Source organism: Astyanax mexicanus, chromosome 5 (assembly GCF_023375975.1).
Source record: "Astyanax mexicanus isolate ESR-SI-001 chromosome 5, AstMex3_surface, whole genome shotgun sequence".
NCBI classification, from domain to species: Eukaryota; Metazoa; Chordata; class Actinopteri; order Characiformes; family Acestrorhamphidae; genus Astyanax; species Astyanax mexicanus.
In genome coordinates this window covers 17,364,434-17,392,069 of record NC_064412.1, presented here as the reverse complement: position 1 = coordinate 17,392,069, position 27,636 = coordinate 17,364,434, and the positions used below count along the sequence as shown (strand labels likewise).

Genomic DNA, 27,636 nt, shown 5'->3' with positions numbered 1-27,636 from the left:
AAATATTGATTTCTGCACTCTTAAAACTTTATAAATATGAACTTGTTTTCATTGCATTATTTGAGGTCTGAAAGCTCTGCATCTTTTTTGCGATTTCAGCCATTTCTTATTTTCTGCAAATTAATGTTCTAAATGACAATATTTTTGTCTGTATAGAATGATGTTTGTTTTACTCAAACAAATACCTATAAATAGCAAAATCAGAGAAACTGATTCAGAAACTAAAGTGTCTCTTATTTTTTTCCAGAGCTGTACATTTTGACATACACTGCAAACACAAGATTTTCTATTGCAAGCTTATTTTTGGATGAATAAGGAGGCACATTAATGTGGTGTACATAAAGTAAAAACACTTTCAACACCAAATCACAGTTTACCCAGTCTATACAGGATGTCAGTTTGACATCAGAAAGACACTGGACTCAAAAGTTAATCAGACATTACATTTTGGTTGAAAAATGAACATATCAATGTCATCATTCCTCACAACTAAATGTTGTTATTTTATGTCAATATGAATTTGGCAAGTGACGTACAGATAATGTTTGATTTAGATTATTTAACAAACTAACATTTCAGTAAAGAAATCAGTACTTCTGTTACTGGTGAGTGTTCGCCTGGGTGACTCTGAGTGAGGAGTGCTGAGCTGAGTTGAAAGACCTGCTTTCTTTGTTCACCACAGAGAGCAAGACACACCTACTAAAGGTATCCAAGGGCTTACATAAAGAGGGGGTTTGGGTGTCCAATTATTACAACTGATGTGATCCCCAAACCACTAGTAATGCAATAAAAAAAAGAATTCCAGTGGAGCGAGTCTTCAAACACTTAAAGAAAACAATGAGAGGTGAATTAGAATGAGAAGTACGTGATTTGTGAAAGCAAGAACAATGGGAGAGCTCTCTGCAGCTCAGCCTGCAGGTAGTTGTTTGTTCGGAAAGATGTCAAACTAGACAGGCCTTTCACTGCTTATGTAAGACTGAATTACTACTTACACTCTTCAAGATGAAATGTAAACCTTCTAAGTGTGAAGAAAGAAAATGAGACGGATATATTAAAGATTAAGTGCCTCCTAATAGAAGGAGCAATTTAACTAATTGCTTGAGCACACCACTGACAAAAACCTGTAAACCCCTGAAGGCCATGACTCATAAACCTCACGTCTTCCTACTTTTAAAAAGTTATGTAAAAAAAAATCCAATTATGCAAATTTCTTGTGGAAAAAAAATATTGGCGCAATTTTACAACAAAAATAAAAAAAGGACCAATTTCTTATTTTCTTCAAGGAAAACTTACATTATTACTGGGTATAAATCAATAAATATTTTAGAAATCTTTATTTCTTATCTCATTAAAAAGTATTCTTCATTTTCTTTTACAAAACTGACACATTTCTGATTGCTGATGCACTCTAAAATAATCCTGGGACTCAAAAAAGAAGCCTCTCTGAGTACATACAACAAAAGACATGATTGTTGACTCCTGGAAATCTTAAACTGGTCACTCCCTGTAACTGGCTCCAGAGTGGAGACAGTCAGGAACAGACTTTTTTGTATGTACATCATAGAGTTAGAGCATAGGTGGGGGATTCTCATCACAGATATACAAGAGGTTCTCTATTATACAGAGGAACTCAAAAAGCAAGCAAAAACGTATGTATGCATTAACATAGCAAAAGTCATTGTTTTATATCAGGGTTTCCGCCACGTTCATTTCAGTGCGGCGGTCCGCCACGCCTTCGTTCTTCCCCGCCACCCTTCGTGAAAATTCGGAGCCCGGCGTTTTTCCCGCGTTTGATCAGCGTTGCCCCTTCGGGGGTGGAAATCGGTAGTTAGTCATGCAGTGCCAACATAACGCGCGCGCGAGAGAGAGAGTGTGAGTATAGGACAAAGCGAGAGAGAGAGACTGAAACATAACGCGAGAGAGAGAGAGAGAGCGAGAGCGCGCCTGTAAATAGCGAGAGAGATAGAGAGAGAGAGAGAGAGAGAGAGAGAGAGAGAGAGAGAGAGAGAGAGAGAGAGACTGAAACATAATGCGCGCGCGCGAGAGAGAGATGAATTAAACAGTGATTAAACAGCTTCAACTTACGCAGGTGTCCACTCAGGCTCACTCACCTGGTGGAGTGAAAATCACGCTATGTTTCTGTTTCTGGAGCTGTCATAAAGCAAGGATGTAGGGCCCTAGAATAGAGGCACCCTAGAACAGCTCTGTGATGCATTTGTTTTCACGGTCCAGTAAACATTTTATTGTAATTAAATTAAAGATTAAAGATATTATTTGTCTGTTTTAATAAGCACAATTTTTAATTAAATTCAATAATATTTTTTATTTTATTTACTCATTCTCACATTTAAAATACCTAATACAGATAAGAGCGAATAAATAATACATATATATTCTGTTGTGCCCTTTCTCCTCTGTTATGTATAATTTAACATTTTGTGTTGCACACTTTTACGTTTACCGTATCTGAAAAAAGAACAATAAGGATTTATTTTAAAGAAACCTACTTTTTGCAACTTTTTGTTTTAAGTGGGCATTTTTCAGTGACAGTTGGAAATAAAGAAAATAACTGGAAACATGTGTAATTGTGTTATATCGTGATATCATTAACGTGATATAAATTATCGGTTCCCAACCGGGGGGTCCTGCCACCGCACCTTCAAGGAAATCCTGGGGGAAACCCTGTATATACAACCATTATGTTCATTAAAGACTCCCATTTTAAGGACTATTTAAAGATATGTGTTCATATTTTCCTTTCATGGCCTTCCTACACATGGTGAATAACCCATGATAAGCACATTGGGGCATATTACTATTTTTCAGGCATATAATCAGCACAATAAGATCAACTTAATTTTCCCATGCTTTTATATGCTATACTTCTACACTGTCCTCCAACAGCATCATATTACATGTACTGTATTCACTGGATTGTACTGGACTGAGTTGTTTAATTGGACTAATCTTGCCTAAAACCATGTAAATGTGTGACCTGAAGGTTTCAGGTAAAGGCTGAGCTGTATTACTGCTGAGAAACTAATAATGACCGCTGTAAATCTGCAGAACATTTGTATACTTCCTAATCCCCTGAGTTTCTGTTACTACTGCTGAGGATTAGGCTTGTTGAAGCTTGCTGTGTGAAAGCAAGATAGATTAGATAAAGAGAGAGAGAGAGAGAGAGAGAGAGAGAGAGAGAGAGAGAGAGGACAAAAAGCAGCCTCTTTAGCATTATTTATATATTTTTAAGACAGCTTTATGGGATTCTTTCAAAAAGTTACTCAATCTCTTGTTCTGCTGGCTGGTTGGGTCAGTTTAAGATGGAGCCTGAGGTGAAAAAGCCTGAGGCAAATGTGTGTCGCCATCTATGTCCAAAATTTCTGCTCTGACCTGTTGTGGAAATGTGAAGAATTTTCTTCCAGTTTTTTTTCTTACCCTTTGACTTTCTTCACTATTTCATCAAGACACATTCTTTTTACTTTTTTCTCTGCCTTCACTGAGTTCTGTCATTTTAGGCTTAATCCAGAGTAATCTAAAATAACTATTATCGTTATTGCAACTCAATATGCAGAATGCAACATTTATTATCTGCAGAAAATTAAGGGGTTACCAATGAATGCCGTATTAACCTGCAAAGGAAGGCCCTACGAATTTTAAAGTATCTCTCACTGTTTCCATGTTCTGTTCTTTAAACATCCAATTGATGCAAACATCTGCTTGCAATAGCACTGTGATCCATAGAAACACTGTAGTTTTTTAGTTTGCACTTTGTTTTCGCCATTTCGTGAAGATGCATTCTTTCATACCTCTGCCTTCACTGAGTTCTGTAATTTTAGGCTTAAACATGAGTGAATCTAAAATAATCATTACTGTTATTATACGTAATGTCAAAATAGCTCAGTGACTCAGTAAGCACAATGCAGCACAATGCTGAGTTTCCTGCCTGCAGAAACACACACTGCAAGAGCACTGTCTAAACCATGCATGTCCAATATCTAGAAGAAAGAACACTGTGTTGAAATTGATTTTTTAAGCAAAAGAAATTTTGAGTTTGCACAATAAGATCTGTTGCAAAAGAAGTTGTAAAATATGTTGCATTAAAGCCGACTGATGCTGTGTTAACTGTAGAAGTGGGTGCAGATCACAGAAGTATAAAACACATAGTAGCCTAATTGCATTGAAGTTGGTCTGTTATGATCATTATTAAAATCATTATGATTTTATTATAGATATTTGAATTAATGTCCTTATATGTGTGTCATATAGTTAGATAATAATGATAAACTTGGAACTTAAATAATAGATAAATTACAGGTAATGAATACTCTCCATAGTAAAAATTAGCATGTCACCACATAATTTTAGATGCTTGCAGGATGGTTTATTGTTGTTACATTCTTCTGCATTCTTAAGCTTTATTTAATTATTTTTTGCTATCTACAGCCCCATTTAAAGTGGTGCACTTGGTGAAAGAAAATGCCATCAGGCAAATAAAATTAAAATGTATCAGAAAATACATGATTTTACTACTGTTTCACTAACATTGCTAGATTTTGTGTTGCACTAGACACATGAAAATGTTACAACTCATGAGAATATTGTAATTTGTTTAACCTAGTTGACGAAATGTGCTCACCTGGATATACAGATACAGTAGGGAACAAGAAAGAACAGGGCATAAGGGATATGTTTCAACAAATACTCAAGATCCACTGCTAGTCCAATTGTTCCACGCCTTAAAAAAGATTTAAGACCTAACACAATTAGATGTCAACTCAGTTAGGGTCTAAAAAAGGTAAGGAATGTGCAGCCAGTCTGTGATGCCAAATTGTAAAACAGTGTCTAAACAATGCTGTATACAAACCTGGGCACCTGGGACAACATAATCATTACGGTACATAACTTAAATCTTCATCTTTATAAAACTCAGGTTTTAATGTTAGAATGACACCTTTTTTGCCAACAATGACACGCCTGCAATCCCCATAGAAACAAGTCTGAAAACCCCGGTTTCTATTGTTTTATTTGAGAAAAAATGTGTTAATACACAACCATGTAATGTCTGTAATATTCCAAATGCCCATTTGAAAATGCTATTTTACTACTAATGATATAATTCAAATTATAAAATGAGCCGTTAGGTGTTTATAAGAGCTTTATTTGTGCCCCCTCTTCTGTTTTGAGAAGGAAGTACAAATAAACCATTTGACAGCAAATAGCACTACATTTATATATTACAATATAATTATTTCTGGTTAAATAATATAAACAATTTTGTTTGTATGTATAAGGGCATTCATTTTTTGAATTAAGGCCATGTTGGTACATAGTTAAAGATTTGATTTCAGTAATGTCCTAGAGGTCAAATGTAGGAATAAATAAGAAAGAAAGAAAAAAATAGCTGTGGTATGTTTTTAGGGATAACTTTATTGTTGGACACTATAATGGAAACAAGTTGTGGTTCATTATAACAGGCTTTCACATATTTTAAGCCAGAACATGCAAAAACAAAAAATTGGCCTCAATTCACCAGAATCTTCCTATGGATTGTTTAAATTGCTAATTGTTATGCTCTTATTTTGATGTCTTCCATTGTATTTGTATCACAAATAAGAAAACACTGGTGAATGTCAGAACCTATGTGAAAACTGCATAAGGGTTATTTTAAGTATACAGTATAATTATCAAAGAAATCACTTATAACAAATGGAATAGTATGTAGGGAATCATGTGGGGTTATACTACACTACTTTTATAAGATTGTATATGGAAAATAATATTTGCAAGCACCAAATGATTTCATCAACCAAGGTTTCTAAAAGGCTGAATGAGATCACTACTCAGCAACCTCCAGTTTATCCACAGCATCTCCCTTCACCTCCAGTGCGCGGGTCTCCTGTGATGCAATGATGGTCTTCTTGGTTTGGGTGATGGTGCTGGCACTGGTGTAGTTAGTAGTACCAAAGTCGCAAACAGCAAGCCGAGGACGAGCATCGGCACCGTGGACTGAGACGATGCTGCTTTCTAGCAGGTGGGGTTGGTATGCTGAGGGACGGAGAGTGATGGTTAGATTAAGAAAACATAGAGCATTAGAAAAATTAAAGGAGAGATAGAGAGATACACAATAAAACTTACAGGTCTGTCTGGAGATACTGACGGCCTGGACTCCACGTACCAACCTGGCAAAACACAATCAAAGGAAAGGATTTTTTAGAGATAACATTTTACATTCAACAAATGATCTTAAAGCCTCTCAGCATTCCATCCTACCTGCTCTCTTCTCCCTCCAGCAGTTTCCTGTAGGTGGCGATCTCGATGTCCAGAGCCAGTTTGATGTTCATTAGTGACTGGTACTCGCGCACCTGCCGGGCCATGTCATGCTTCGCCCTCTGGAGGGCGTCCTCCAGGTCCTTAACACGAAGCCTAGCATCTCTCACAGCGACCTCTCCCCGCTCCTCTGCCTCTGTGATCTGAGCCTCCTGATTAGAACGCTGGACAAATGAGAGCATAGGGAAGGATTTACACTTCAAGGTAAAACATTGGTATGAGGATTTTTTTTGCACTTAAGAGTCAAGAAAGAAACCATATATAGGTCACATACTAATGTTGGATTAGTTCTGGGTTATATAGTGAGTACTGGGCCTACATGAGACCCATGTGAGAGTACTTATAAGGCCTATTGCAAAGCCCAACTTGTTCCCTGTAACAACCCAGTAATAGCTTACAGTCTGGAACCCTCCTAGCCCTAAAAGCTGCCCTTCTTGTGGGAAAACAACTGATCAAATTTCAACTAGAATACCCCTTTTAAAAATATATATATTATTTCAAAATGCAGCTTTGTACTATGAAAAGTCAAGAGTGTGGATTTTGTGGTCCTAACCACACAAACCACATAAACCATTTGTAGTGGGCCCCATAAGAGTCCAATAGAACCATGTGACTTCCTGCCATCTTTCCTACAATCATACTTCCATTGTTTTCATTAACATGTGTCCACACTTGAAGTAAATTCAGAGGATTCCTATAAAAAATTAATCAAACTTAAGTACACATTGAAGTAAGATCCTCCCTGGGATGAATGTGTCCAGAACTCCACTCCATTTGTCTACATAATTTTTTCTGAGTGTTCTTTGCTTATAAGCCTTTTTTGTGAAGAGGCAGCAATGTCCCAGCACTGGATGGCTGGACCCAGCATAAAGCATAAAGGTTTGATCATTGACCTACATCCACCAGGAGAGGGCCATCTAGTGCAGAAGACTCAAACCTGTTTTCATCACAAAGAGACCTGAATATCAGCCTTGAGTGACTTAAATCTGTGCCCAAGTTCCAAGACACCTAATCTGTGTTTTTCTTCTCATTCTGGATTCCGAGGAAAATGAACTAGATGAAAAACCAAAGTCAAATTTCAGTATAGTTTTCTATTTCAGTGGAAAGCTAACATAAATCTTCAGGCTGTAGCCTTTCCCTGGTGGTGATAGTCTTATATGAATTTTATCTTGGAGTGTCTCTTTCTTGAAAAAGGGGTTGGAGTTAATACCAGGTGGAATGTTAGGTGTGAGTGGTCAGTGGTCAGGTTATCACTGGTATGTGGTGAGTGGTGATGTACATTGGTAGCTATGGCTAAAAAGCTTTTTGCTTAGGTGCCTCCAGCCTCTATAAAGCATTCCAATGACCACATATCAACCATGTCCTCCTATTTTCTTTACTTTTGTAAGTTATCTAATTTTAAGCAGCATTCCCAGATTATTTCTTTCAAAATTGAATTAGGAGGGGACAGAGTACTGCAATTTATGATATTGGTCTAAATAAGTCTAAATAATGCATCTATTTTTTTTTTTTTTTTTACCTTAAAAAGTTGCCCAAATCACAATTTAAAGAATAACTGGTTTCTCCCAAAAAGAAGAAATGATAGCTATATGGTTACTTGTTGGAACGGCTCAATTCTTTTGCAAAAATAAATAAATATATATTATAAAACAAAACAATTATTTAAAAGTAGATGATTCTTTACCACAGGAATGATGATATAACAGAAGGGATAAAAGCGAAGATTTACTGAAGGAAGTAGCTCTTACCAGTCCCTTGACAGCATCAATCTCAGACTGCACACGCTGGATTTTGCGTGTATGTTCAGCGATCTCAGCTTTGGTGCTTTTCAGGTTGTCACCATATTTAGTGACTGACACTTGTAGCTCTTCATACTGAAAGGCACACAATTATATGGTAATTCATACATTGGTTTATACATTATAACAACAAAATATGCAGTTGAACACATTTTTGAGCCAAAGTAAGAGATTACAACTCTGTCACCTTCAGTTTGTACCAGTTCTCTGCTTCAGCTCGGTTGCGGTTTGCAATTTCTTCATATTGAGCGCGAACGTCAGCCACAATGGAATCCATATCCAGGTTCCTGCTGTTGTCCATTTCCACAATCACGGATGTGTCCTTGACCTGAGACTGTAGCTCATGCAGCTCCTGTCCAGATGAATGATGCAAATGAAAATATATTATAAGACTGAAACCATTCATTAACTATAATTTTATACATTTAATTTGAAGTCCAAATGGCCTTGTGTAGACAGACTGACTACATATGAGAACAAAATGCAACTATACCTGTTCATAGATCTGTCTTAAGAACTGAATCTCATCAAGCAGGCCATCAAGTGTAGCCTCCAGCTCTACCTTCGTTATGAATGCCCCATCAGCATCCTGGCAAACACAGAGACACAGAAACATATATTCAGTCTTCTGAGTGTGTTCTGAACCACTGGAATTTACTTATCACTACTATTGTATGGTGGAGGCCAACAATTTCTATTACACACCTTTTTGATGAGCACAAAGTTGTTCTCACACTCGTTGCGTTTGTTGATCTCTTCTTCGTACCTAAGTGAGAAGACAGTAAATACACATTAAAAGTGGATTTTTTTTTCTTTTTTAATTTCTATTCAAAGTACATGTGTACAAGAACAAAGGCCAGCATATAATCTCTGTAATGCAAACTCCCTGAATCTCCATTTTTGATGGTTTTAAATTTTTTTTCGTCTTTTGAAAACATTTGTGCTTGCTCTGCCAAACCACGTTTCATTATTTTTTAGGTTATATATGTTTTTGTACTTATGTTTGAAGTCCTCCACCAAGCCCTGCATGTTGTTCAGTTCAGACTCCAGACGCAGTTTCTGACTTCCCAGGCCATCCAGCTGTCTGCGCAGGTTGGAGATGTAGACCTCAAATAAGCCGTCAACGTTGGAGCGGCTGGTGGTCTTTTCCTGCAGGAGACTCCATTTGGTCTCTAGCATTTTATTCTGCTGCTCCAGGAAACGCACCTGTATAGGAGAACCGGATGCACTTTAAATTTAGATTTATTTGATGCATTGGTTTATTGGTTGCTAATCAGTCTGCAGGCAATTGGAAAGTGCAGGAAAGGTAAATGAAATATGTCTATGTACTCTATACATGTATGCATGTGCTGATCCATAGCTAAATGGTAAAAGCAACAGACAAGACTAACAAGCGCCTCTCTGTTGTAAAAATGCTGTAATGCACACTGTAGCTCTACTATTGCCTTTTTGGTTAAGTGCGTTTACAAACACTTAATAATCCAATAACGGCAGAAAATCAGTTCAGAGCATTTGCATGCACTTGATGCATTTTAATCAGATAATGGGTTTACATATTCTATTTTCTCTATTTTCATAACCATTTATAATCATACATGATTCTCTATATTGCTGCAAAGAATGAGAGAGCTTTTGTTTGCATGAGCTTTTGCCATTCAGCTATGTTTGCATTCATAGTGAGAAAACTGAATGAAATCAGAGTAAGAAATCCCATGAATGAACTTAAATCCTACTCTCTTTTTTGAAATACATAACTGGATATTTTCAGGCTTTAATCCAATCTAAAACATCTGAGTATGCTGTTTATTGATGACTTGAATAATCTGATTATTAATACCTAATTATTAAAATGACTAATAGAAATGGTCCATAATGACTTGGAATAAATATCTGAACATTTTAGATCAGTTTCCTACTCTGATTATTAATTATCCAGGCCTCACCATATTCTAGCTTCATTCCAGCGACCTACAGTTGCATCTGGAATTCTAATAATAATAAAAAGTCACTGAGTAAGTGCAGTTTAATAGTATGCAATTGTGATGGAATGTATTCACACTTTCTTTTTTTCCCCTGTGGACTGATACATAACTGATAAGGAATCAGATAAGGTAAGCATCAAGAGTCATCAGTCATAGATAGGAGGTAGGAGTAGAATCTGGCTGGAATTTATTGAGTTATGGATGAAAGGGGAACCCTCTGGTACAAATGAGTATTTTCATTCTTGGAGTTAATCTTTTACACAGATGTTAGGGGTTATCTCTTGGCCTCTCCTTACTGACAGGGTGTGAACTGGTTTTATGATTTGGAGATGCAGGTGAAATGTATGTGGTTTGTCTGTGTTAGAGGATGAATGGGTGGTGCTCAGAAATGGATATATAACTTATGTAAAGGCATACCAGTAGGGATTTACGACAGAAGTTGAACATTTGCCCTTTAGGTGGGTCTTCTAGTAGTACAGGGAGTGAGGGTGGCGACAGGCTGGCTATACAATTTAGAAATGGCTAAACTATTAACAATAAATAAATTGGAAGGAAGGTCTATGATAAGAGTTTATGCTTCACTCACATTATACTAGACTTGACATAAGAAAAATCACGTATTATGAACTGCATACTTGCTTATTGACACATCCCAATAAACTAGTGTTTGCATTATTTTGAAGCTCTCTACTAAGACTATTTTGCACATTACTATTCTAGCTGCAAAATTCATTCGTCTAACAGCCAAAATACTTTTCACTTCTACTTTTACTACTTTTAACCACAACAGAGATGGCAGGTTGTAATATCAATCAATATCTGAGTTACTGGTCACAGGGTGGTGGGAGCTGCTAAGCTGCCACTGTTGGTGACCCCATATGGAAAAGCAATATATGCAAAATTTATTTCAATAATAAAAAAAACATTTCTACATATTTTTTCTGTATAGGCCTCCAGGTCTATGTAGCAACAATAACCTTGTGCTCTGACCCTGGCCTTCTAAGCTGATATATGCTTAAAGAAGAATTCTGCACTACTGCACAAAAATAATTATGCAAATGGAAAATTACCGATGAATTAGAAATTCATTTAAAATGTTACCATAAAAATCATATAACATTACAAAAACAACAGATCCCTTTTCTACACCAACAAAGTAAAAAAGCACAGAGAGAAAAATCTAGAGGCCCAGAACTTCCCAAACTCTCTCACCTTGTCAATGAAGGATGCAAAGCGATTGTTGAGGGTCTTAATCTGTTCCTTCTCATGAATTCTGACTGCCTGGATCTCAGGGTCAATCTCCAGGTTCAAGGGAGCCAGGAGGCTTTTGTTGACGGTGACCGCTGTTACTGGAAGGGTCACGCTGGCACCAGAACCCAAACCAGCCCCTCTGAAGTAGCTGTAGCTCTCGGTGTAGGTCTTGTTGAAGGGGGTGCTATCTCTGAAGCCATAGTGGCTTGCAGAGGCTGATGAGAAAGTCTTTGTCGTTTTCTTCACGCTGGACATCGTCAAACACCAGATGTGAAGGAGCAGAGAAGCAGATAAACGGAATGTAGGTATGAAGGGTCCTCACAGGAGGATAATCAGACAGATGGAGAGAGAGGGGAAATCTCCCACACTCTTTTATTGGAGTCGGGGAGGGGCATGAGGCAAGCAGATTGGCTAATTCTTAATGAGAAGAGGGTGTAAATGAAAAGATACTAATCTTAATGTTACACATTAACCACTTCCCTGGAATATACTCTGGACGCCCTTCTGAAATACCTTAAATCTTACATAATTACCAGCTATGTTATATGATTGTCTATGTACATGGTTATACAGTATGTTATCAGCAACATCAAAAATATAAATAGGAAAAATATAATATAAATCTGCATGTATCACTCAGGTTTACTCAAGGAAAAGTAGAAAAAGTGACAGTGGCTTAAAAAATATCATGACTAACAATCTAGAGCATCTGAGTTATAAAGCCATCCCATAAAACCAACCTTTCTATTTGGATGTGAATAGAGAGTATTTTAACTTTAATAAAAATATTTTAAAGACCCAGAAATGTAATGTAGGTGTGTGCAGCCTATATGAATGCATATGTGAATGAGATTTCGCAATGCAGTAAAACACACCTTCGTCCATTGACCTGTCAGATGTGTCAGATGTGTGTAGAGACCTAGTTCTCTCTAGAAGCTTTAAGCAAAACCTACAACAAATTTTAATTAAGTTATGTATCAGGCAGATGCAGTATGTAAATTATTTTAGGTCTGTTCTGATGAGACACTGGGTCTTTCCACAAAAGAGCATAAAATGCTTCCCTCACGTCACCCATAGTAGTGATATGAGGGACATTGGCTTGTGTGGAATATGCTGCGGCTATAGGTGTCACCGCTCAGGGCAGGAATTTCAACTGGCATATGTCAGCAGCAAGGTTTTTTTTAGGAACGTCTCTACTACATTGCAAAGTTTTCTTACATTGCATTTTTTCGTCATGTATCGCCATTCAGGAATTAATTGGACCAGCAGTGAGGCCAGCTACAAAATCTGCGTGCTGCAAGATTGCAAACAGAATATGTATTCTTGTATATCCAATCGTATATATATTTGTATCCAGGCTAGAGGTGGCCCAACAGAGTACTAGAGTCTCCTTTCAATTGTACAGGTTTCTTCCAATAAATGTATTATTCTTTGCTAATATTGTAATCACTTTACTTTTCACATCCAGCAAGTTTTGTTCGATTCCAACAAACCCTTTTTAGTCTTTTTTGTAACGTGTATTTCGGATCATAATGGCTAATTTCTTTTTTGTTCTTTTCTTATACGTTTGTGGGAGGTTAAAATGGGCAATAAGATTTAAAATTTAATCAAGACATTACAAAACAACCATGTATATCATACTTGGCATTTGCCTCCTCCTTTAACCCATCCAGGGAACACGCAAATACACACATCAGTGAGCACACTTAGAAGACACACAGTGATACAGTAAGAACACATGGCCAGAGCAGTGGGCAGCCATTGCTGTGATGCCCAGGGAGCAGTGAGGGATAAGGACCTTGCTCAAGAGCCCAAAAGTCACACAACCTTGTCGCAGCCTAACTAGTCACCGCTGCCAAAAAGCAGTATAATATATAAACTATGTTAATTTGAATCCTATTTCATTCTATATTTTCCTAAAGAATTTGTTACGGATGTCGGCTGTACAAATCTTCCTAGGCTGCTAAATTAAGCTTAAAATTAGTTTAATTGAGCAGGTTCAGTACACATCAGATGCATAATTCTCAAGTCCAGTATCTTAGACCATTCCTTCAGCATACCTTCACCTTATAATCAAGCAAACAAACAATGCTTAAAAGCTATATATAAGCCTAGTAGCCTGGGTTTCTATCTTCAAATAATATTTGCATCTTCTGTAATATGTACACCTAACACCCTGGACCCACATATACCAGAGATGTGTGTGGTATTCAAGTACACTCTACTGCACCCCTCCAGTAGAATGCAGCAGATAGTAGCAATTTACTGGGTGTGGAGTAGTGAAGGTTGAATTAAGAGGATCAATAATGCTATATTAAATGGATAAAACATTCTCTCTGAATGAATTGTGGGTTGGATTACCACAAGAACCTTTTACTTCAGCACATTTTAAGCATTTAGTAAGCCCATTATTGAAGTCCATCTGCAAAAAAAACACTTCCCTTTTTAAAGGGAACTAATATAGGTGCAGCCATGGCAGTGACATGTCTATGGCTAGGTTGTATATCTCAAAACCCTAGGGTGTATTAACAAGCTAGAGGTGTGGCAGTTTTACAACAAAGAATCTACTGGTCAAAGCTCAGTTTAGGTGTGTCACCAGGTTAAGCCCATGAACTCTTGTGAATTATCACTGTACTATGCAGAGTTCCAAACATATTTCTACCACTATATCTAAAATAATATTTGTAATGATCTCAATGAAAGAAGAGAAAATAAATCACCTCTACAGCTTTATTTTTTTTTTTACAAAGCCTATAGTATCCTGGCATAATGTCCAAATACAGGCAGCAGGTGTGATCATTTATTTTTAATAATTATTAAATATTTAAAAAGCAGATGTGCACTTTATACAAACTCTTAGCACTGAAACATGGTATTAATATTAACTCGTACCAATATTGGAATTCATATTTCAAAATTTGTATACAGAACCATCTGCAAACTTTTTACATTTTCACACATTTTGGATCAGTATAAATACATTTGTTTACCATGACTGCATTACTGCTAGTTTCAATTATTAATAGATTTTTCACAGATTTAGAAAGCACAGCATACTGACAAACCCTTATACCAAACCAAACATCCAGCTCTGACACACCCACTTCAGCTCAGCCTGTATTGAGCTGACTAGTCAATCATGAGTGTAGGCGAATATCATGGCTGGGAATCATCGAACTATAGCATATATAACATTTTCCTTTCCATTCTATATGCTTATATATATATATATATATATATATATATATATATATATATATATATATATATATATATATATATATATATATATATTATCAGTTCTGTTTCCTGGTTAAAAGTTGTGTCATTATAGAGCTGAGAGCTGTTTGTATAGAAAGGGCTGTAATTCTTACCGTATATTCCTAAGCATAAATTGATATGTCGCACTTTAGCCACATAGTCATAGACACACGAACGATGACACACATCTGATATGTAAGGAATGCACTTTTAACATTCTGGGTTCTGCAATAAATTAATTATTCTTTTTGTTTTTTTTTTTTGTTTTTTTTTCACTTAAAAAAATAGGGGTTTGTCAATATTCTGAATTAGTAGTTCTGTATAGAACTGTGACAACTCGAAAAACAATTCAAGGGTTCCATACAGATTGATAATGAAACCACTGGAAACAGACAAAAAATTAACATATAAAGTAAAAAACAAACATACAATGTGCAAAAGTGAGTCTTTAGCTATTACATGAGTGCATTGTTTGTTTGAATAAAGAAAATATCAATTTATAATTAGAAGTTTGTCCAAAAAATATATAATGCCTATCTCAGTGGTTCCCATGGTGTTCACTGACACACCCAGATCAGCTAGTCAGCTCACTACAAGCTCTCTTCCTGAACTGAAGTGGGTGCATTACAGCAGCAGAACACTGAAATGAACAGGCCAGAGGTTCTCCAAGACCAAAATTACTCATTCTGCCAGTGCAGGAATACAGCCACCAGAGGCCACCAGAACTAAAACAACTGATCTCTCTGAGTGCAGTTTATACATACAGCCAGCACCTCTCTGTGGCCAAAAACAGTACTACACCATCTCACTTAATTTCTACACTCTACATTTTATCTCAACACAAACTAAATTTTACTTTATTTTTCTTGTGTGTTGCCAGATACAAATAATGTATAGTGTTCACTTAATAGTATATGGTGCTCCCTTTACACTGTCTGGTGCTCACAAAATAGCATATAGTCCTCACAAAACAGTATCTAATGCTCACTTATTACAGTCTAGTGCTAATAAAATAGTTTCTGGTAAAGTTTCTCTATTCACGATTTGTGACATGCTGTACACATGCATTTGTGGACAAGCTAAAAGATATAGCCTCTAAGGCAGAACAAAAACAGAGTTTTTTTCCAAGTACTGAGAATTATTTAAGTGTTTATATTTGAAAACCATGAACAATTATTGAAAGACATCATCTCATTTAGACCTTGATGGCTGCGAAACATCTCAAAACAGTTGCGACAGGAAAACAAAAGGCTAAAAATGTAAGTAGTACTAATAAAATATTTTAAAAGATAACTTAAAAGATAACTACTTAAAAATGTAAGTAGTACTAATAAAATATTTTAAAAGATATTTTAAAGCAGAAGCCATATATCAATATAATCCATACACATCACTGCACATTCATACACATCTTCTCTGGGTCAAATTTCACCTAAAATGGAAACTTTGCTTCCAAGAGATTCTGTCTCTCTGCTCTTTTTTACACCCAGTTAGTTAGTACCTCTTATTACTGCTTTTACAGCCTTTTGTTGTCCCTGTGCCAACGTTTTTGAGATGTGCTGCTGCCATCAAGTTGTAAATGAGTTCAGGTTTTTCATGAAATTATAATGTCTCTCTTGTTATGTGTTGTGTTCTAATGAGAATAAAATATGGATTTGTGAGATTTTCAAATAATTAAATGCTGTATTATTAACCTTTTTGGAATCGGGTTGTATTATGCATAACTGTACCAGTAAAAAAACATACAGCTCTGAAAAAAATTAACTAAAAAATTAGAAACCACTTTAGTTTTTAAATCAGCTTCTATGATTTTGCTATTTATAGGTATATGTTTGAGTATAATGAACATTGTTGTTTTATTCTATAAACTACAGACAACATTTCTCCCAAATTCCAAACAAAAATATTTTTATTTAGAGCATTTAGTTGCAGAAAATGAGAAATTGCTGAAATAACAAAAAGATTCAGAACTTTCAGACCTCAAATAGTGCAAATAAAACAATTTCATAGTTTAAGAGCTCAGAAGTTAACTCTGGTTTTCATTCATCTTGGCATGTTCTCCTCCAACAGTCTTACACACTGCTTTTGGATAACTTTATTCCACTCCTGGTACAAAAATTCAAGCAGTTGAGCTTGTTTTGAATGCTTGTAATCATGCATCTTTTTCTTGATTATACTCCAGAGGTTTTCAATTTGGTAAAATGTGTTTCTATAAAAAATGAACTTCACACCAGTGTTCTATACCAGACAACATTGTGCTCATGCAGAGACTCCAGCTTTTCTTACAGACTCTCAGACTTTTCCTTTGCTGGCGCTCATTCAAGATTCAGAGAATGCACTCACAATGCTGCAGCTAAATGGGTGGAGCTACAGTAAGAACTGAAGGCCCAACAAAACCCCCATAAAAAAAGTTCCACTGAAAACAGCTGCCAAGGACACTGCCTGTCTCACGAAAGTCTGCATTATTAACCAAGCAGTTTGGGCTGAGTCCAATGCTTTCTCTCATTTCAAAAAGCTTGAGCAGAAATGTGCTCTCACTTCCCTTCTTTCTGCTGGTGTGCGTGTGCTGTTGGGCTTGTGTAGTGGCCTAGTGGTTCAAATAACTTCAGTCTAAAGTGTGACTCACTGTCCTGCCATTTCCCCTGTTCTCTCTCATTCATTCTCTCTTCCCCTCTCTCTTCCGTCTGTGTGGCTCTTGTGTCTACTTTTAATCGTGGTGAATCATTCCTCTGTCAGTGGGCACGGCTGGTATGGGATGTGGTGTTCACACAAGAACACTGTTCATATCTCACTTCTCTTATTTGTTGAAAGATTAAGGCCTTTTGTTGCTAGGCAATTTAGCCATGCTAAAAGTATCTTGGATTAAAGACTGACATTAATATGCTGTTGGAATTTAGTGCACATACTGTCATACAATATGTGGCAGACACAACATGTTTTAAAAAAGGACAAATTGTTGGACAGAAGGAAAGTAAGGATTTTGTGTTTAATGGGTGTTGTGACCACAGGCATCACACTGCAGGGCACTGGTGTGAATCAGCCTCTATTCGGAAAGCTTGCTGAGGTCATAAGATAGATGACTGGCTTGGTAACCAAAACATGCTGGACTGTTCCCAAAACACAAACGCTTGTTCCTCACAAGAAACAGGGTGTTTCCCACATATTACAAATAATTGCTGGTTCTTGCTGTTTAAATTTGCTACATTTGACTAACTCATGATCATCCCACAGATACAGTCACACAGCTAGTTGCTATTAGCAATTGTTTTGACGTTGGTTAAGCTTTACAGAAGGTTGGCAAACAAATCACATTCAGTCTAATAAAGTGTTGGTTTCCTGAACAGGGATTAAGCCTAGTCCTGGACTATGCGGTACTGTGAACAGGTATTGTCCTTTCGAAGAGGTATGTAGTCTAGGGCTCGGCTTATTCTCTGCCTGGGAAACCAACCCAGGAAGTGCTAACTCAACAAATATTATAAATATGTTTATTGAATGTGTGTGAAATGTGTTTAAAATTTTGTTTGCAAATTACTTACAGTCCCACAGTCTGAGTAAAGTAATCTTTTTATAATTTATAATATCTAACTGGATACATTTTTCCTCTCCAATTTGGAAGGCCAATTACCAACACCAATTGTGCTCTCTGAGAGTGGCAGCAACGTAGTCCACAGGATGACCTAGATCCCCGAGGTAAAGTAGTCTTAACAAACTTTAAGGTCCAACGTGAATAAATTGCTACTTTAAAAAGAAAAAGGTTATTAATTCCACAATATGTTGAATGCTGTGTAACTTTGTTTAGCTTACAACAGATGCAAATAAAGAACATTGTTTTAGGTTGAATATATATGGTAGATTCCTTTTACCCAGCCTCTTATAGGACATATTTGTATGTTTGTTGTTTCTGCTAATTGTAGATGTCTATAAGTGATGTTCTTACAGCTATTATGGTTAGACAATGGCATGCTTACTCATTAACACTGACCTAAGGAATTCCGAATAGAAAGAGGGAGAGGAGAGAGAGAGAGAGAGAAAAAAGAAAGAAAGGCGGAGAGCGGGAGAGGGAGAAAAAGAGATCTTCTTTCAGAAGTTCTTTATGTACACTTCTCATATTTCCTTTAGCTTCAGGGCGTCACAGACTCTTGACTACGCTGTTAAATAGATTACAGCGATATTTGAACGGCTACTCATTTATCACAACAATGGACAGTTTAAGATTAGTGCCGTCATTTTTGTCCAACTATTCACTCCTAAACACAGGAAAAGGTTCACACGGTCCAGATAAATGTCCAGATCATGTACTTGGAGAGGTAAGTGAGCCTTGTATGCCTGTGTTTGGAGAAACTCTAAACTGCGATATAAATACAGAGCGGTTATCAATCTGAGTTTTTTATACCAGCACAACACATAATTAGACAGTTATGTAAGTTTAGGGAGGAAACCTTAAAAGGCCAAAACCTAAGAGAGAGTGAAGGCCTCTGGAGAAGTGTAGAAATGCCTGATCAGTCCTTTTGACCTCTGATATGCATGGGTATAAAACATGGGTATAAAAAAAAGGCAAATAAAATAAATAATTTATATCGATTTTTATAGACTTGTACTCACCATTCATTTTTGTATCCTCTAGATATGTCTATTAATATAGGAGTTGCCCTAAAAAACTGGAAAAATCTGTGTGCTCATACTTTTTAACACAGGTTTAGGGCTGCATTTCTTTTCATTCATAATGTATCAATTTCATATTGATTTCTCAGTAGTTGCTCAGCAATTCATCTTAACGTAAATAACAAAATTTAAAAAATATGGCTTAAGATAATTAACTGAATTAAGCCTGATATTTTAGATTAAGAGTGTTAAGAGACCATATAATAGCTGTGTTGAAATTGCCATCTAAAAGCTGTTACAACCATCCATGTATTGCATTTATAAAGATTGTTTTACATTTTTTTACATGACATTTCAATAAACAGCACTGGTGGCAAGAGTGGGGAAAGAATTTACAAAAAGATTTACAGTGGAAATGATTTGGCAATAATTAGGTTTTTTACTTTTTACTCCCCTAAAGGGCTTCCTTTAGGAAACTTCTCCTTTTTGACACATGTAGACACACCCTTCATAATACTACAATAGTTTTAATCCACTGGTGTGTCACTTCTTCTTTTGAAGTGCATCTAACTGGGCAGTTGATTATACTATATTTGACATTTTCTCTACTAGACAGGGGACAATGTCTAGTAGGGGTGGCAATGAAGATGCCATGGCATCCTTTTCTATTTGAAGGACAGAAGTCCACATATATAAGTGCACTTATTAAGATAAAATATTAAATGTACTTCACCTTGAGAGTACATTATCAGTCATAAGGGTACATTGTCTGGTTTGTATTACTTTAAAACACACTTCAGTGATGCTTTTCCAGAGAATAGCTATACAGGAAAAAAAAAATTCAATTTATTGTGGGGAAAACATTTTGTTTTTAGTTTTCATAGTAAACTCTATAGTAAACTGCTAAAGAACTGACAGAGCCAGTAGTAATTTATTGGTAATTTATGAGGATCAAGATATATTATAGTTATTGTTTTGCTTGTGTTTTTTTGTATGTGGCTTTTTGTTGTTTAACTTGTGTACTAGTGTTTCCTTTGTGGCGAGAAATTTCTGCAACTATGTGTCTCCGAGGACCACCATCCCCCGTGGTTGTGTCTGGCACGATTTATGGCACTTCGCTGAATGGGTATAACTTTGTCCCCCTGTAGTGAAGCTGTGAACTGTTAAGAGTTGCCTTTTGTTCTTGTTTATAACTCCCTCTCTTCCTCTGTCTTACTGTAGGAATATACTGCATTAAACAAAATTCCTGAAAAAAAAAAATATGGAATACCCTCTTTGCACTTCTGTGTGTAAGATGAAAAAAGCCAGGTGGACAGATAGAGAGAGAAAGAGAGAGAGAAGGTTCAGTGGCTGCAGAAGGGAAACAAATGAGGCAGAGAGGGTAAAAGAGCTGAGCAGAAGGGGCGGGAGTTCAAGAGCATATGGGCAGGGCCATCAGAGGAGAGAAAGAAAAAAAAGGGGGATGTGGGAAGGGTCCTAGCTGGCCAGAGTGTTACAGTGAGAAAAGGAGGGACACAAGTTGTGGGCAGAGTATAAAAGGCCTGCACTGCCCAACCCACAACTCTCAAGTCCTTCATTCCTGCACAGCACACTCGTTTTGTTAACCTTTTCCTGCATCCCTCCATCACCATGAGCCACTACGAGCCTTACGCCTCTCGTGCCTCCTTCACTCGCTCTGTACCAGTGTCGCATCGAGCTTTAAGCATCTATGGAGGTGCAGGAGGTGAAGGAACCAGGATCTCCTCTGCTTCGTCCTATGGCAGCCTGCGCTCTGCTCCTCTGGGGTCCTCCATCTCCTCCAGCTCAGCCTTCAAGGTAAGCTCCGCAGGCTCGGGGTCCCTCCGAGCTGCTGGGGCCTCTGCAGGGCATGTCCTGGGGGATGAGAAGGGCCAGATGCAGAACCTAAATGACCGCCTGGCCTCCTACCTGGAGACGGTGCGCAGGCTGGAGAAGGAGAACAGCATTCTGGAGCAGAAGATCAGAGAGGCCATGGAGAAAGCTGGGCCAGACATGCGCGACTACAGCAAGTACCAGGCCATCATTGACGACCTGAGGAAGAAGGTAAGAGATGCTGCAGAAGGTGGCTTATCTGTTTTCCCAGCATCTGTGAAAATGAAAAAAAAACAAAAATCACAGACAATCCAAACCAAAATAATCAACAATAATACATATTTAAACTTTGATTATTCCATATAAACTAAGAGAGTTTGTAAAGACTTTGTGCCAAACTTTTTAAAACTCAAGAAAAAGCACATCCGCTTAGGAAATCACCTTTTACTTTTTTTGCTAATCATGCAATTTATTACACTGATAACTTAATATCAAGAAAGAGAGTTTGCAAAGAAAATACACTTTTTTCGAGTCATTTAATAAAATAAAAAGTTATAACTTAAAAAAAATATAATGCTGAGGATGTTGTTAACATTAGTATGGCAGATGTAAAGTTTTGCCAAACTTTTTAAACTTAAGAAAAAACATCTGTTTTGAATCACTTTTTACCTTTTTTGCTGATCATGCATTTTTTTTACCCAGAATCTGAACAAAGAGAAAAAAAGGGGTTATCAGATTTCATCCAGTCTGAATGAAGGGAGTGGCCCATAGTCCTTCTACTCTTTGTGTGATTCTCCCCCTTTTTTCTCCCTTTCTGTCAGAGGTAACATCAGTTGCTGATATCTGTCATGGGTTTTAAAGCTTGGGTTGCCTTGGAGATGAACAAATAAATTGAGTGTTTGTAAATGTTTCGAGAATGTTTGTCAAACGTTTCTACAGCCAGCAGCTCAACCAACCCACACGCTGTCTGACTCAGAGTCATAATGCAAAGCAGATGTGGAGTGATCACGCGCTCTCACTCACTTACACACACACACACACACACACGCCAACAGGCATGCAAAAGAGGAAATACTGCAAATTCAAATCACATTTGCCTAGTTGCACAAGTCATGTTCCCTTTCTATACTGTTGCTAACGAAATCTAAGCAAGTTTATCACACTAAATAAAAGGCCCTGATTTGACTCCCATGACTGATAAGATCTAGTTTAACTGACAGATAAGGTGAACTACTCAGCAGAGGAACACAATAAAGCAGTACAGCCACTTCCTGTAGTCTCATATCAGGAGGACATTTTCACATGGAAAATTCAACAGATGTTCTTTATGAGAGGAAATTCTGCTCACTATACACCTCCCCCAACACACACACACACACACACAGATGTGTGCACAAAAGTCTCAAATGGCCACATGTACAAAAAATAGGGAAAATAGTTTTGCTGAACCATTTTGTTCTGCAAGAAACCTTATTGCAATTGACAAAACTAACTTTTGTTAGTAGCCACAGTTCCCTGACCGAAAGTTTGCAGAATAAAAGTTTTTTTGCACAGATTTAAATATGCAGATGCTTAATAAAAAGTCATTTAAAAATAAATAAATAAATGTAAAATAAAATAACAAACCTGGTGTTTAAACATGAATAACTGAAAACCATTTAACACATAAGAAACAGATGAATAGCTTCCAAGCAGACTAAAGACAACATGAGAGTAAATCATCTTGACATCTAATAATCACTGTGTACTTTGTGTCTAACTTAATTAGACAGTTATGTTGCCAACATTCCAGGAAAACCAATAACTGCTGACCAACATATAACTATTGTTCAGACTATCAAATGAAAATTATTTAAATGTAGAAAGAAAAAAAGACAGGGCAGATTTGATATAATCAGATTTAGAGAAATAAACACATTGAAATGAACATTTTGTAGTTCAGGAATGTAATGAAATCAAAAGAACTGCAAGCTATGGCTCAGTAAAATTTGCATTTTGCTTTATTCTCAGATATTTGATTCCACTGTGGACAACGCTCGTCTGGTTCTGCAGATTGACAATGCTCGCCTGGCTACAGATGATTTCAGAGTCAAGTAAGTGCTAGATCATCAGACCAAGATGCTTCAGTGGAAAGTCAAAAACAATAATGGCCAATATCTTTGAAAAAATGCATTTCTCAGATCAAGATGTTATTTAGAATAAAAATAATGTTTGAATCTGTTCTATCTCTGTGTTTTTCAGGTTTGAGAATGAGTTGTCCATTAGGCAGTCTGTGGAGGCAGATATCGCAGGGCTGAAGAAACTTATTGACGACACTAACATTGGTCGTATTAACGTCGAGAGTGAGATTGAGGCTCTGAGAGAGGAACTTCTCTTCCTCAATAAAAACCACGATAATGTGAGTATGAGTAACAAGCGATAATGTGATATCTGTAACACCATTATGTACTGAGAGACACTTAACACTGTAAAATAGAACAAATAGATGCTTTAAAGTTTAAATTAACTGAACTTAGACTAGTCAGTCAACAGGATTAGAACTTAATAATTAAGTTAAACTGAGGCAATAGTATTGTACCATTGCAATTGGGCGAAGTAATGAGGCCAGGTCATTTTTTAATTGAGAAAACTTTATTTAGAACAACTGGCAAATGTCTAATGGTTCTTTCAAAAAATAGTGGCTCATCTGTGGAGACCCTTAAACACCCTCCAACCCAACACCAATTAGGGTGAACAGCATTACACAAGAAAAACTACCAAAACTGCATCCTATTTATCCAAACAAACACATAAACAGCCATAACCACAGCTACAAACAGTATGAAGCCCCCCAAATAACCCCAATAAAAAGAAAGGGCTGCCACTGAGGATGTACCTCTACATCTAACTTGGTACTGTCACACAATGAAGAATTATAACCCTATAAGTAACAGCCTCAACATTATGAGACATTGCCATTTCAGGCCCAGAATTTTGGTGGCAAGGCCTCTTAAAAGAACTGTGTACCACTTAAGTCATATTTGTGGAAAAAAAACTGTAGTATTACTCTAGTTGCTGGTAGAAATTCCTATTATTATATGAAAATAACAAATTAATATATACAGTTATCCTTGAGGTGGAGTTCAAAGAATATTTTTTATTAATGTAAATTCAGTAAAATTACATTACACTCTGCAACTGTTTAATAATTCTTACATAATGTTGCTGATTTAACTCACAACAACTAATCTATTTTGGTGTGTACTAATGCTTAATATAACATTGTTTGATATACGCACTATGCAAGCAAATATGCTTATAATAATTTTTTTTGTATTGATTTTTTTTTTTTTTTGTAAAATGTGTCAGTGATTTTTAACAATTTCTCTATCTCTTCATTATCATCATTAGGAGGTTGCAGACCTGCGTAATCAGATAGCTCAGTCGGGTGTGCAGGTAGATATAGATGCTCCAAAGGGTCAGGACCTGTCTCAGGTGATGGAGGAGATGAGGGAAAACTACGAGAAGCAAGCACTGAAGAATGCAGAGGAACTCAAAATATGGCATGAGAACCAGGTACAGCACTGACTCTAAATCAGTGAGTCTTACCATTGTCCCTTAATAGTTACAACTTACTTACGTACGCTCTCTTTTTCTCTTTAGATTTCTGAGGTTCAGGTACAGGTAACACAGAACACAGAAGCGTTACAGGGAGCTCAGATGGAGATGAACGACCTGCGCAGACAGATTCAGACGCTGGAGATAGAGCTAGCATCTCAACAAAGCCTGGTAACATTACCCACATCAAACACTCAACCATGAAGAGATAAAAACATGAGATTTTATCATCAAGTGGCAACACCCACATACAGGACAAATAACAGGTCACACACACATAATAACACCTCTGATTTCCACAGAGGTACACACACACACTACTAACTACACAGGCAAACTTAAATCACCGAAATCAGTTGAAAATTAACTACCAGTTAAACACACACTCATATACACCCACAAAACACACACAGCATTTTAAAGCACAAATGGGTTTTAACTCAGCCTTACACTATGCACACTTTTTGTGCATTCTCTAAATACACTTTCAGATAATTAACTAACTATCCAGCTTCTGATGTACTGGGAGGGGTATTTGGGAAAATAAACAAATTTGTGTTTCACAAAACAAAATAAAAGCTGACTTTCACTACTTAACATATAAAACCTTGCCTCTTTTCAATAAACCCCCTTCAGAAAGCATCGCTTGAAGACACGCTCCGAAACACAGAATTACGCACCAATATGGAGATGGAGAAAAATAACACCATCATCCTGCAGCTGGAGGCAGAGCTGGCACAGCTGAGGGCAAAGATCACCGAGCAGGGACAGGAATATGAAGCTTTATTAAACATGAAGATGAAACTGGAGGCAGAAATCGCCACCTACAAGACCCTCCTGGATGGAGGAGACTTAAAGTAAGGATCTACTGACACACATTCATACAGCTGAATGCAGCTTATAACAGTAACCACAGCTTTCTGACTCAATTTAAACTTTCTTTTTTCTCCAGACTCCAAGATGCACTTGAATAAAGAAGCTGCGATCTCACATGCAGGCTGGACAAAAGACGGGGGAAGGACCAAAACCACAGCAACTTAAATCATTTAATAATGTGAAACTCTGAATAAAATCTGTGAGAAATGTTTTACTTGTGTCTGTACATGCATACGCACATGAGCAACTCTAAGATCATAGCCTTGGCACTGCTGAGCACCAAATGATAGAATATAAACATTTAGACATTTCAGTTGAGCCTATGCACACACAAATGTATCTTCTTTCGTTCCTACTGCCCTTTTGATAACAAGAAGTCAAGAGAAAGTTACTAAAAGAAAGTTACTTAAAGAAACTACCCAAAGAAATAAGTCAGAAGACAAAGCACATTACAGTAATCTTACCACAGTTAATCTGTATTTTTAGAGATTTTTAAATGAGATTTAGCTCATTACTGGGTCGCAGGGTGCAACCGAAGACAGTGGGTACGTGTGGGTGCGGTTCAAGTTAGAATAAGAAGCTGAAGAAATGCTTGCCTTGTCTGATTGGATTAATAGATTACTCAACACCAGCATTAATCAATGTAGTTCAGACCAGCTAAATTCTCTGTCTCTGAGTGATTTACAGTGTAATGTTATTCACCTTAATTTCTGATCTCCATCTACTCAACCATTGATCAAATTTTCTTAAGTGAAAGAGAAAGAGTAAAAGAGAGTACAAGCAAGAATGCGATAAAAGACTATTGAATAAATCACAGAATAGTGCTGAATTACCAATATGAATTTTAGTTTGAAGTCATTTTGGATCATTTTTGTTGGACAATTCATCAATAAATTAACTAATATTAAATATATTAAAAAACAACTGCCAAATTACATGGGAAAAAGCAAAAATACAAGCTTTTTATACAGCAACAAAATGTAGCTGACTTTGTTTTATTTGTCCTTTTAAATACTTTAATTAAATATGAAATAATATATATTGTAACATATAAAACATTGGCCACCCTAATTAAAGTAACACAGCAGCCAATTTACTTTTTATTCAGAAATTTGTGCAGTAAATCATAAACACTTCTATTCAAATACATACATAGCTTATTTTATTAATACATAGCTGTTAGGTGTTAGCTATCTTTTGTCTTTTTAGCCTAGTTTTAATTTACAAAAGAAGCTTTCTGGCTCTTAGTAAAGTGAAATACACACATTCGTATTGTATTAACTTCATTTGATCTATTTAACTAATTAAACTACAGTTATTTCTGACTTCACATTGTGACTGGCAGAGAGGCATTCTGGAGCATTAGCATTAGCACTAGCATTACCTGCCAACCGCAGCGCAGAGGTGAGTATTATCGGTCTGTAGCCTGCTGCTAACCCCAGCTAGTACTGCTGGAGCAGCATTTGCATTAGCCACTAACCGCACTAAGCGCTAGTGGTTAGCCGCTAAACACGCTTTGCCCCTGCGACCTTCAAATGCTAATGCTGCTGCACCCAGCCTTAGTGGAAATTAGGAAATCTAAGCTTACTGTAAACAAATGGAAGCGCTTAACTCACCCAAATAAATCCAGGAGAGAAATCCAGCGTTCAATTGACTTTTAATTTTTTATGACTGTTTTGTTTACTTAGCTTTACCTTATTGCTAAATTAGAAGGAAAACATGGCGACACAACACCCCTGTCCCTTACTAGCATCGCATAATGCACCTTATAATAAGGTGAACCTTATAGTGCAAAAAATATGGTAACTTAACTTACTGTGTTTAACGGAACATCCGCCACAAAAACACTGCAATGAAGGCAAACATTTTTCATCATTCAGTCATTAAAAGATAGTTAAGCTCGTTAAACACAAAGAAGAAGAAAAAACTAAAGCACGAGGTGGAGAACAGAGAGCTGTATGATTAATGTTTAAATGCAGATGTCAGGCTGTGCTGTTACTGGGTTATGCTGTAACGGACTGAAGCTGAATAAAGGTAAAGTTAGGCTAAAGGTAGGCTTGCTGTTTGGCCCTGCGTTCACACGCACTACTTACCTCTGTGCTTCCTGTGAT

At 36.9% G+C, this 27,636-nt stretch overlaps 2 protein-coding genes across 2 annotated transcripts; one reads left to right on the top strand and one right to left on the bottom strand.

Annotated features, from left to right (window-relative positions):
- Positions 1-5,407: 5,407 nt before the first annotated feature.
- Positions 5,408-11,719, bottom strand: LOC103041493 (keratin, type II cytoskeletal 8). The gene is made up of 9 exons (XM_007254226.4): positions 11,321-11,719; positions 9,124-9,332; positions 8,832-8,892; positions 8,620-8,715; positions 8,314-8,478; positions 8,076-8,201; positions 6,271-6,491; positions 6,136-6,179; positions 5,408-6,045 (listed from the first exon to the last, which is right to left on the bottom strand). The coding sequence occupies exons 1-9, from the start codon at positions 11,612-11,614 to the stop codon at positions 5,837-5,839; spliced, it is 1,425 nt and encodes a 474-aa protein (XP_007254288.3). The 5' UTR covers positions 11,615-11,719; the 3' UTR covers positions 5,408-5,836.
- A 9,038-nt stretch (positions 11,720-20,757) lies between these two features.
- On the top strand, positions 20,758-25,736 carry krt18b (keratin 18b). Its single transcript, XM_007254227.3, has 7 exons — positions 20,758-21,283; positions 23,063-23,145; positions 23,294-23,450; positions 24,443-24,607; positions 24,695-24,820; positions 25,286-25,506; positions 25,602-25,736. Exons 1-7 carry the CDS (start codon positions 20,852-20,854, stop codon positions 25,621-25,623), a joined length of 1,206 nt encoding a protein of 401 aa, XP_007254289.3. The 5' UTR covers positions 20,758-20,851; the 3' UTR covers positions 25,624-25,736.
- The last annotated feature ends 1,900 nt before the right edge of the window (positions 25,737-27,636 follow it).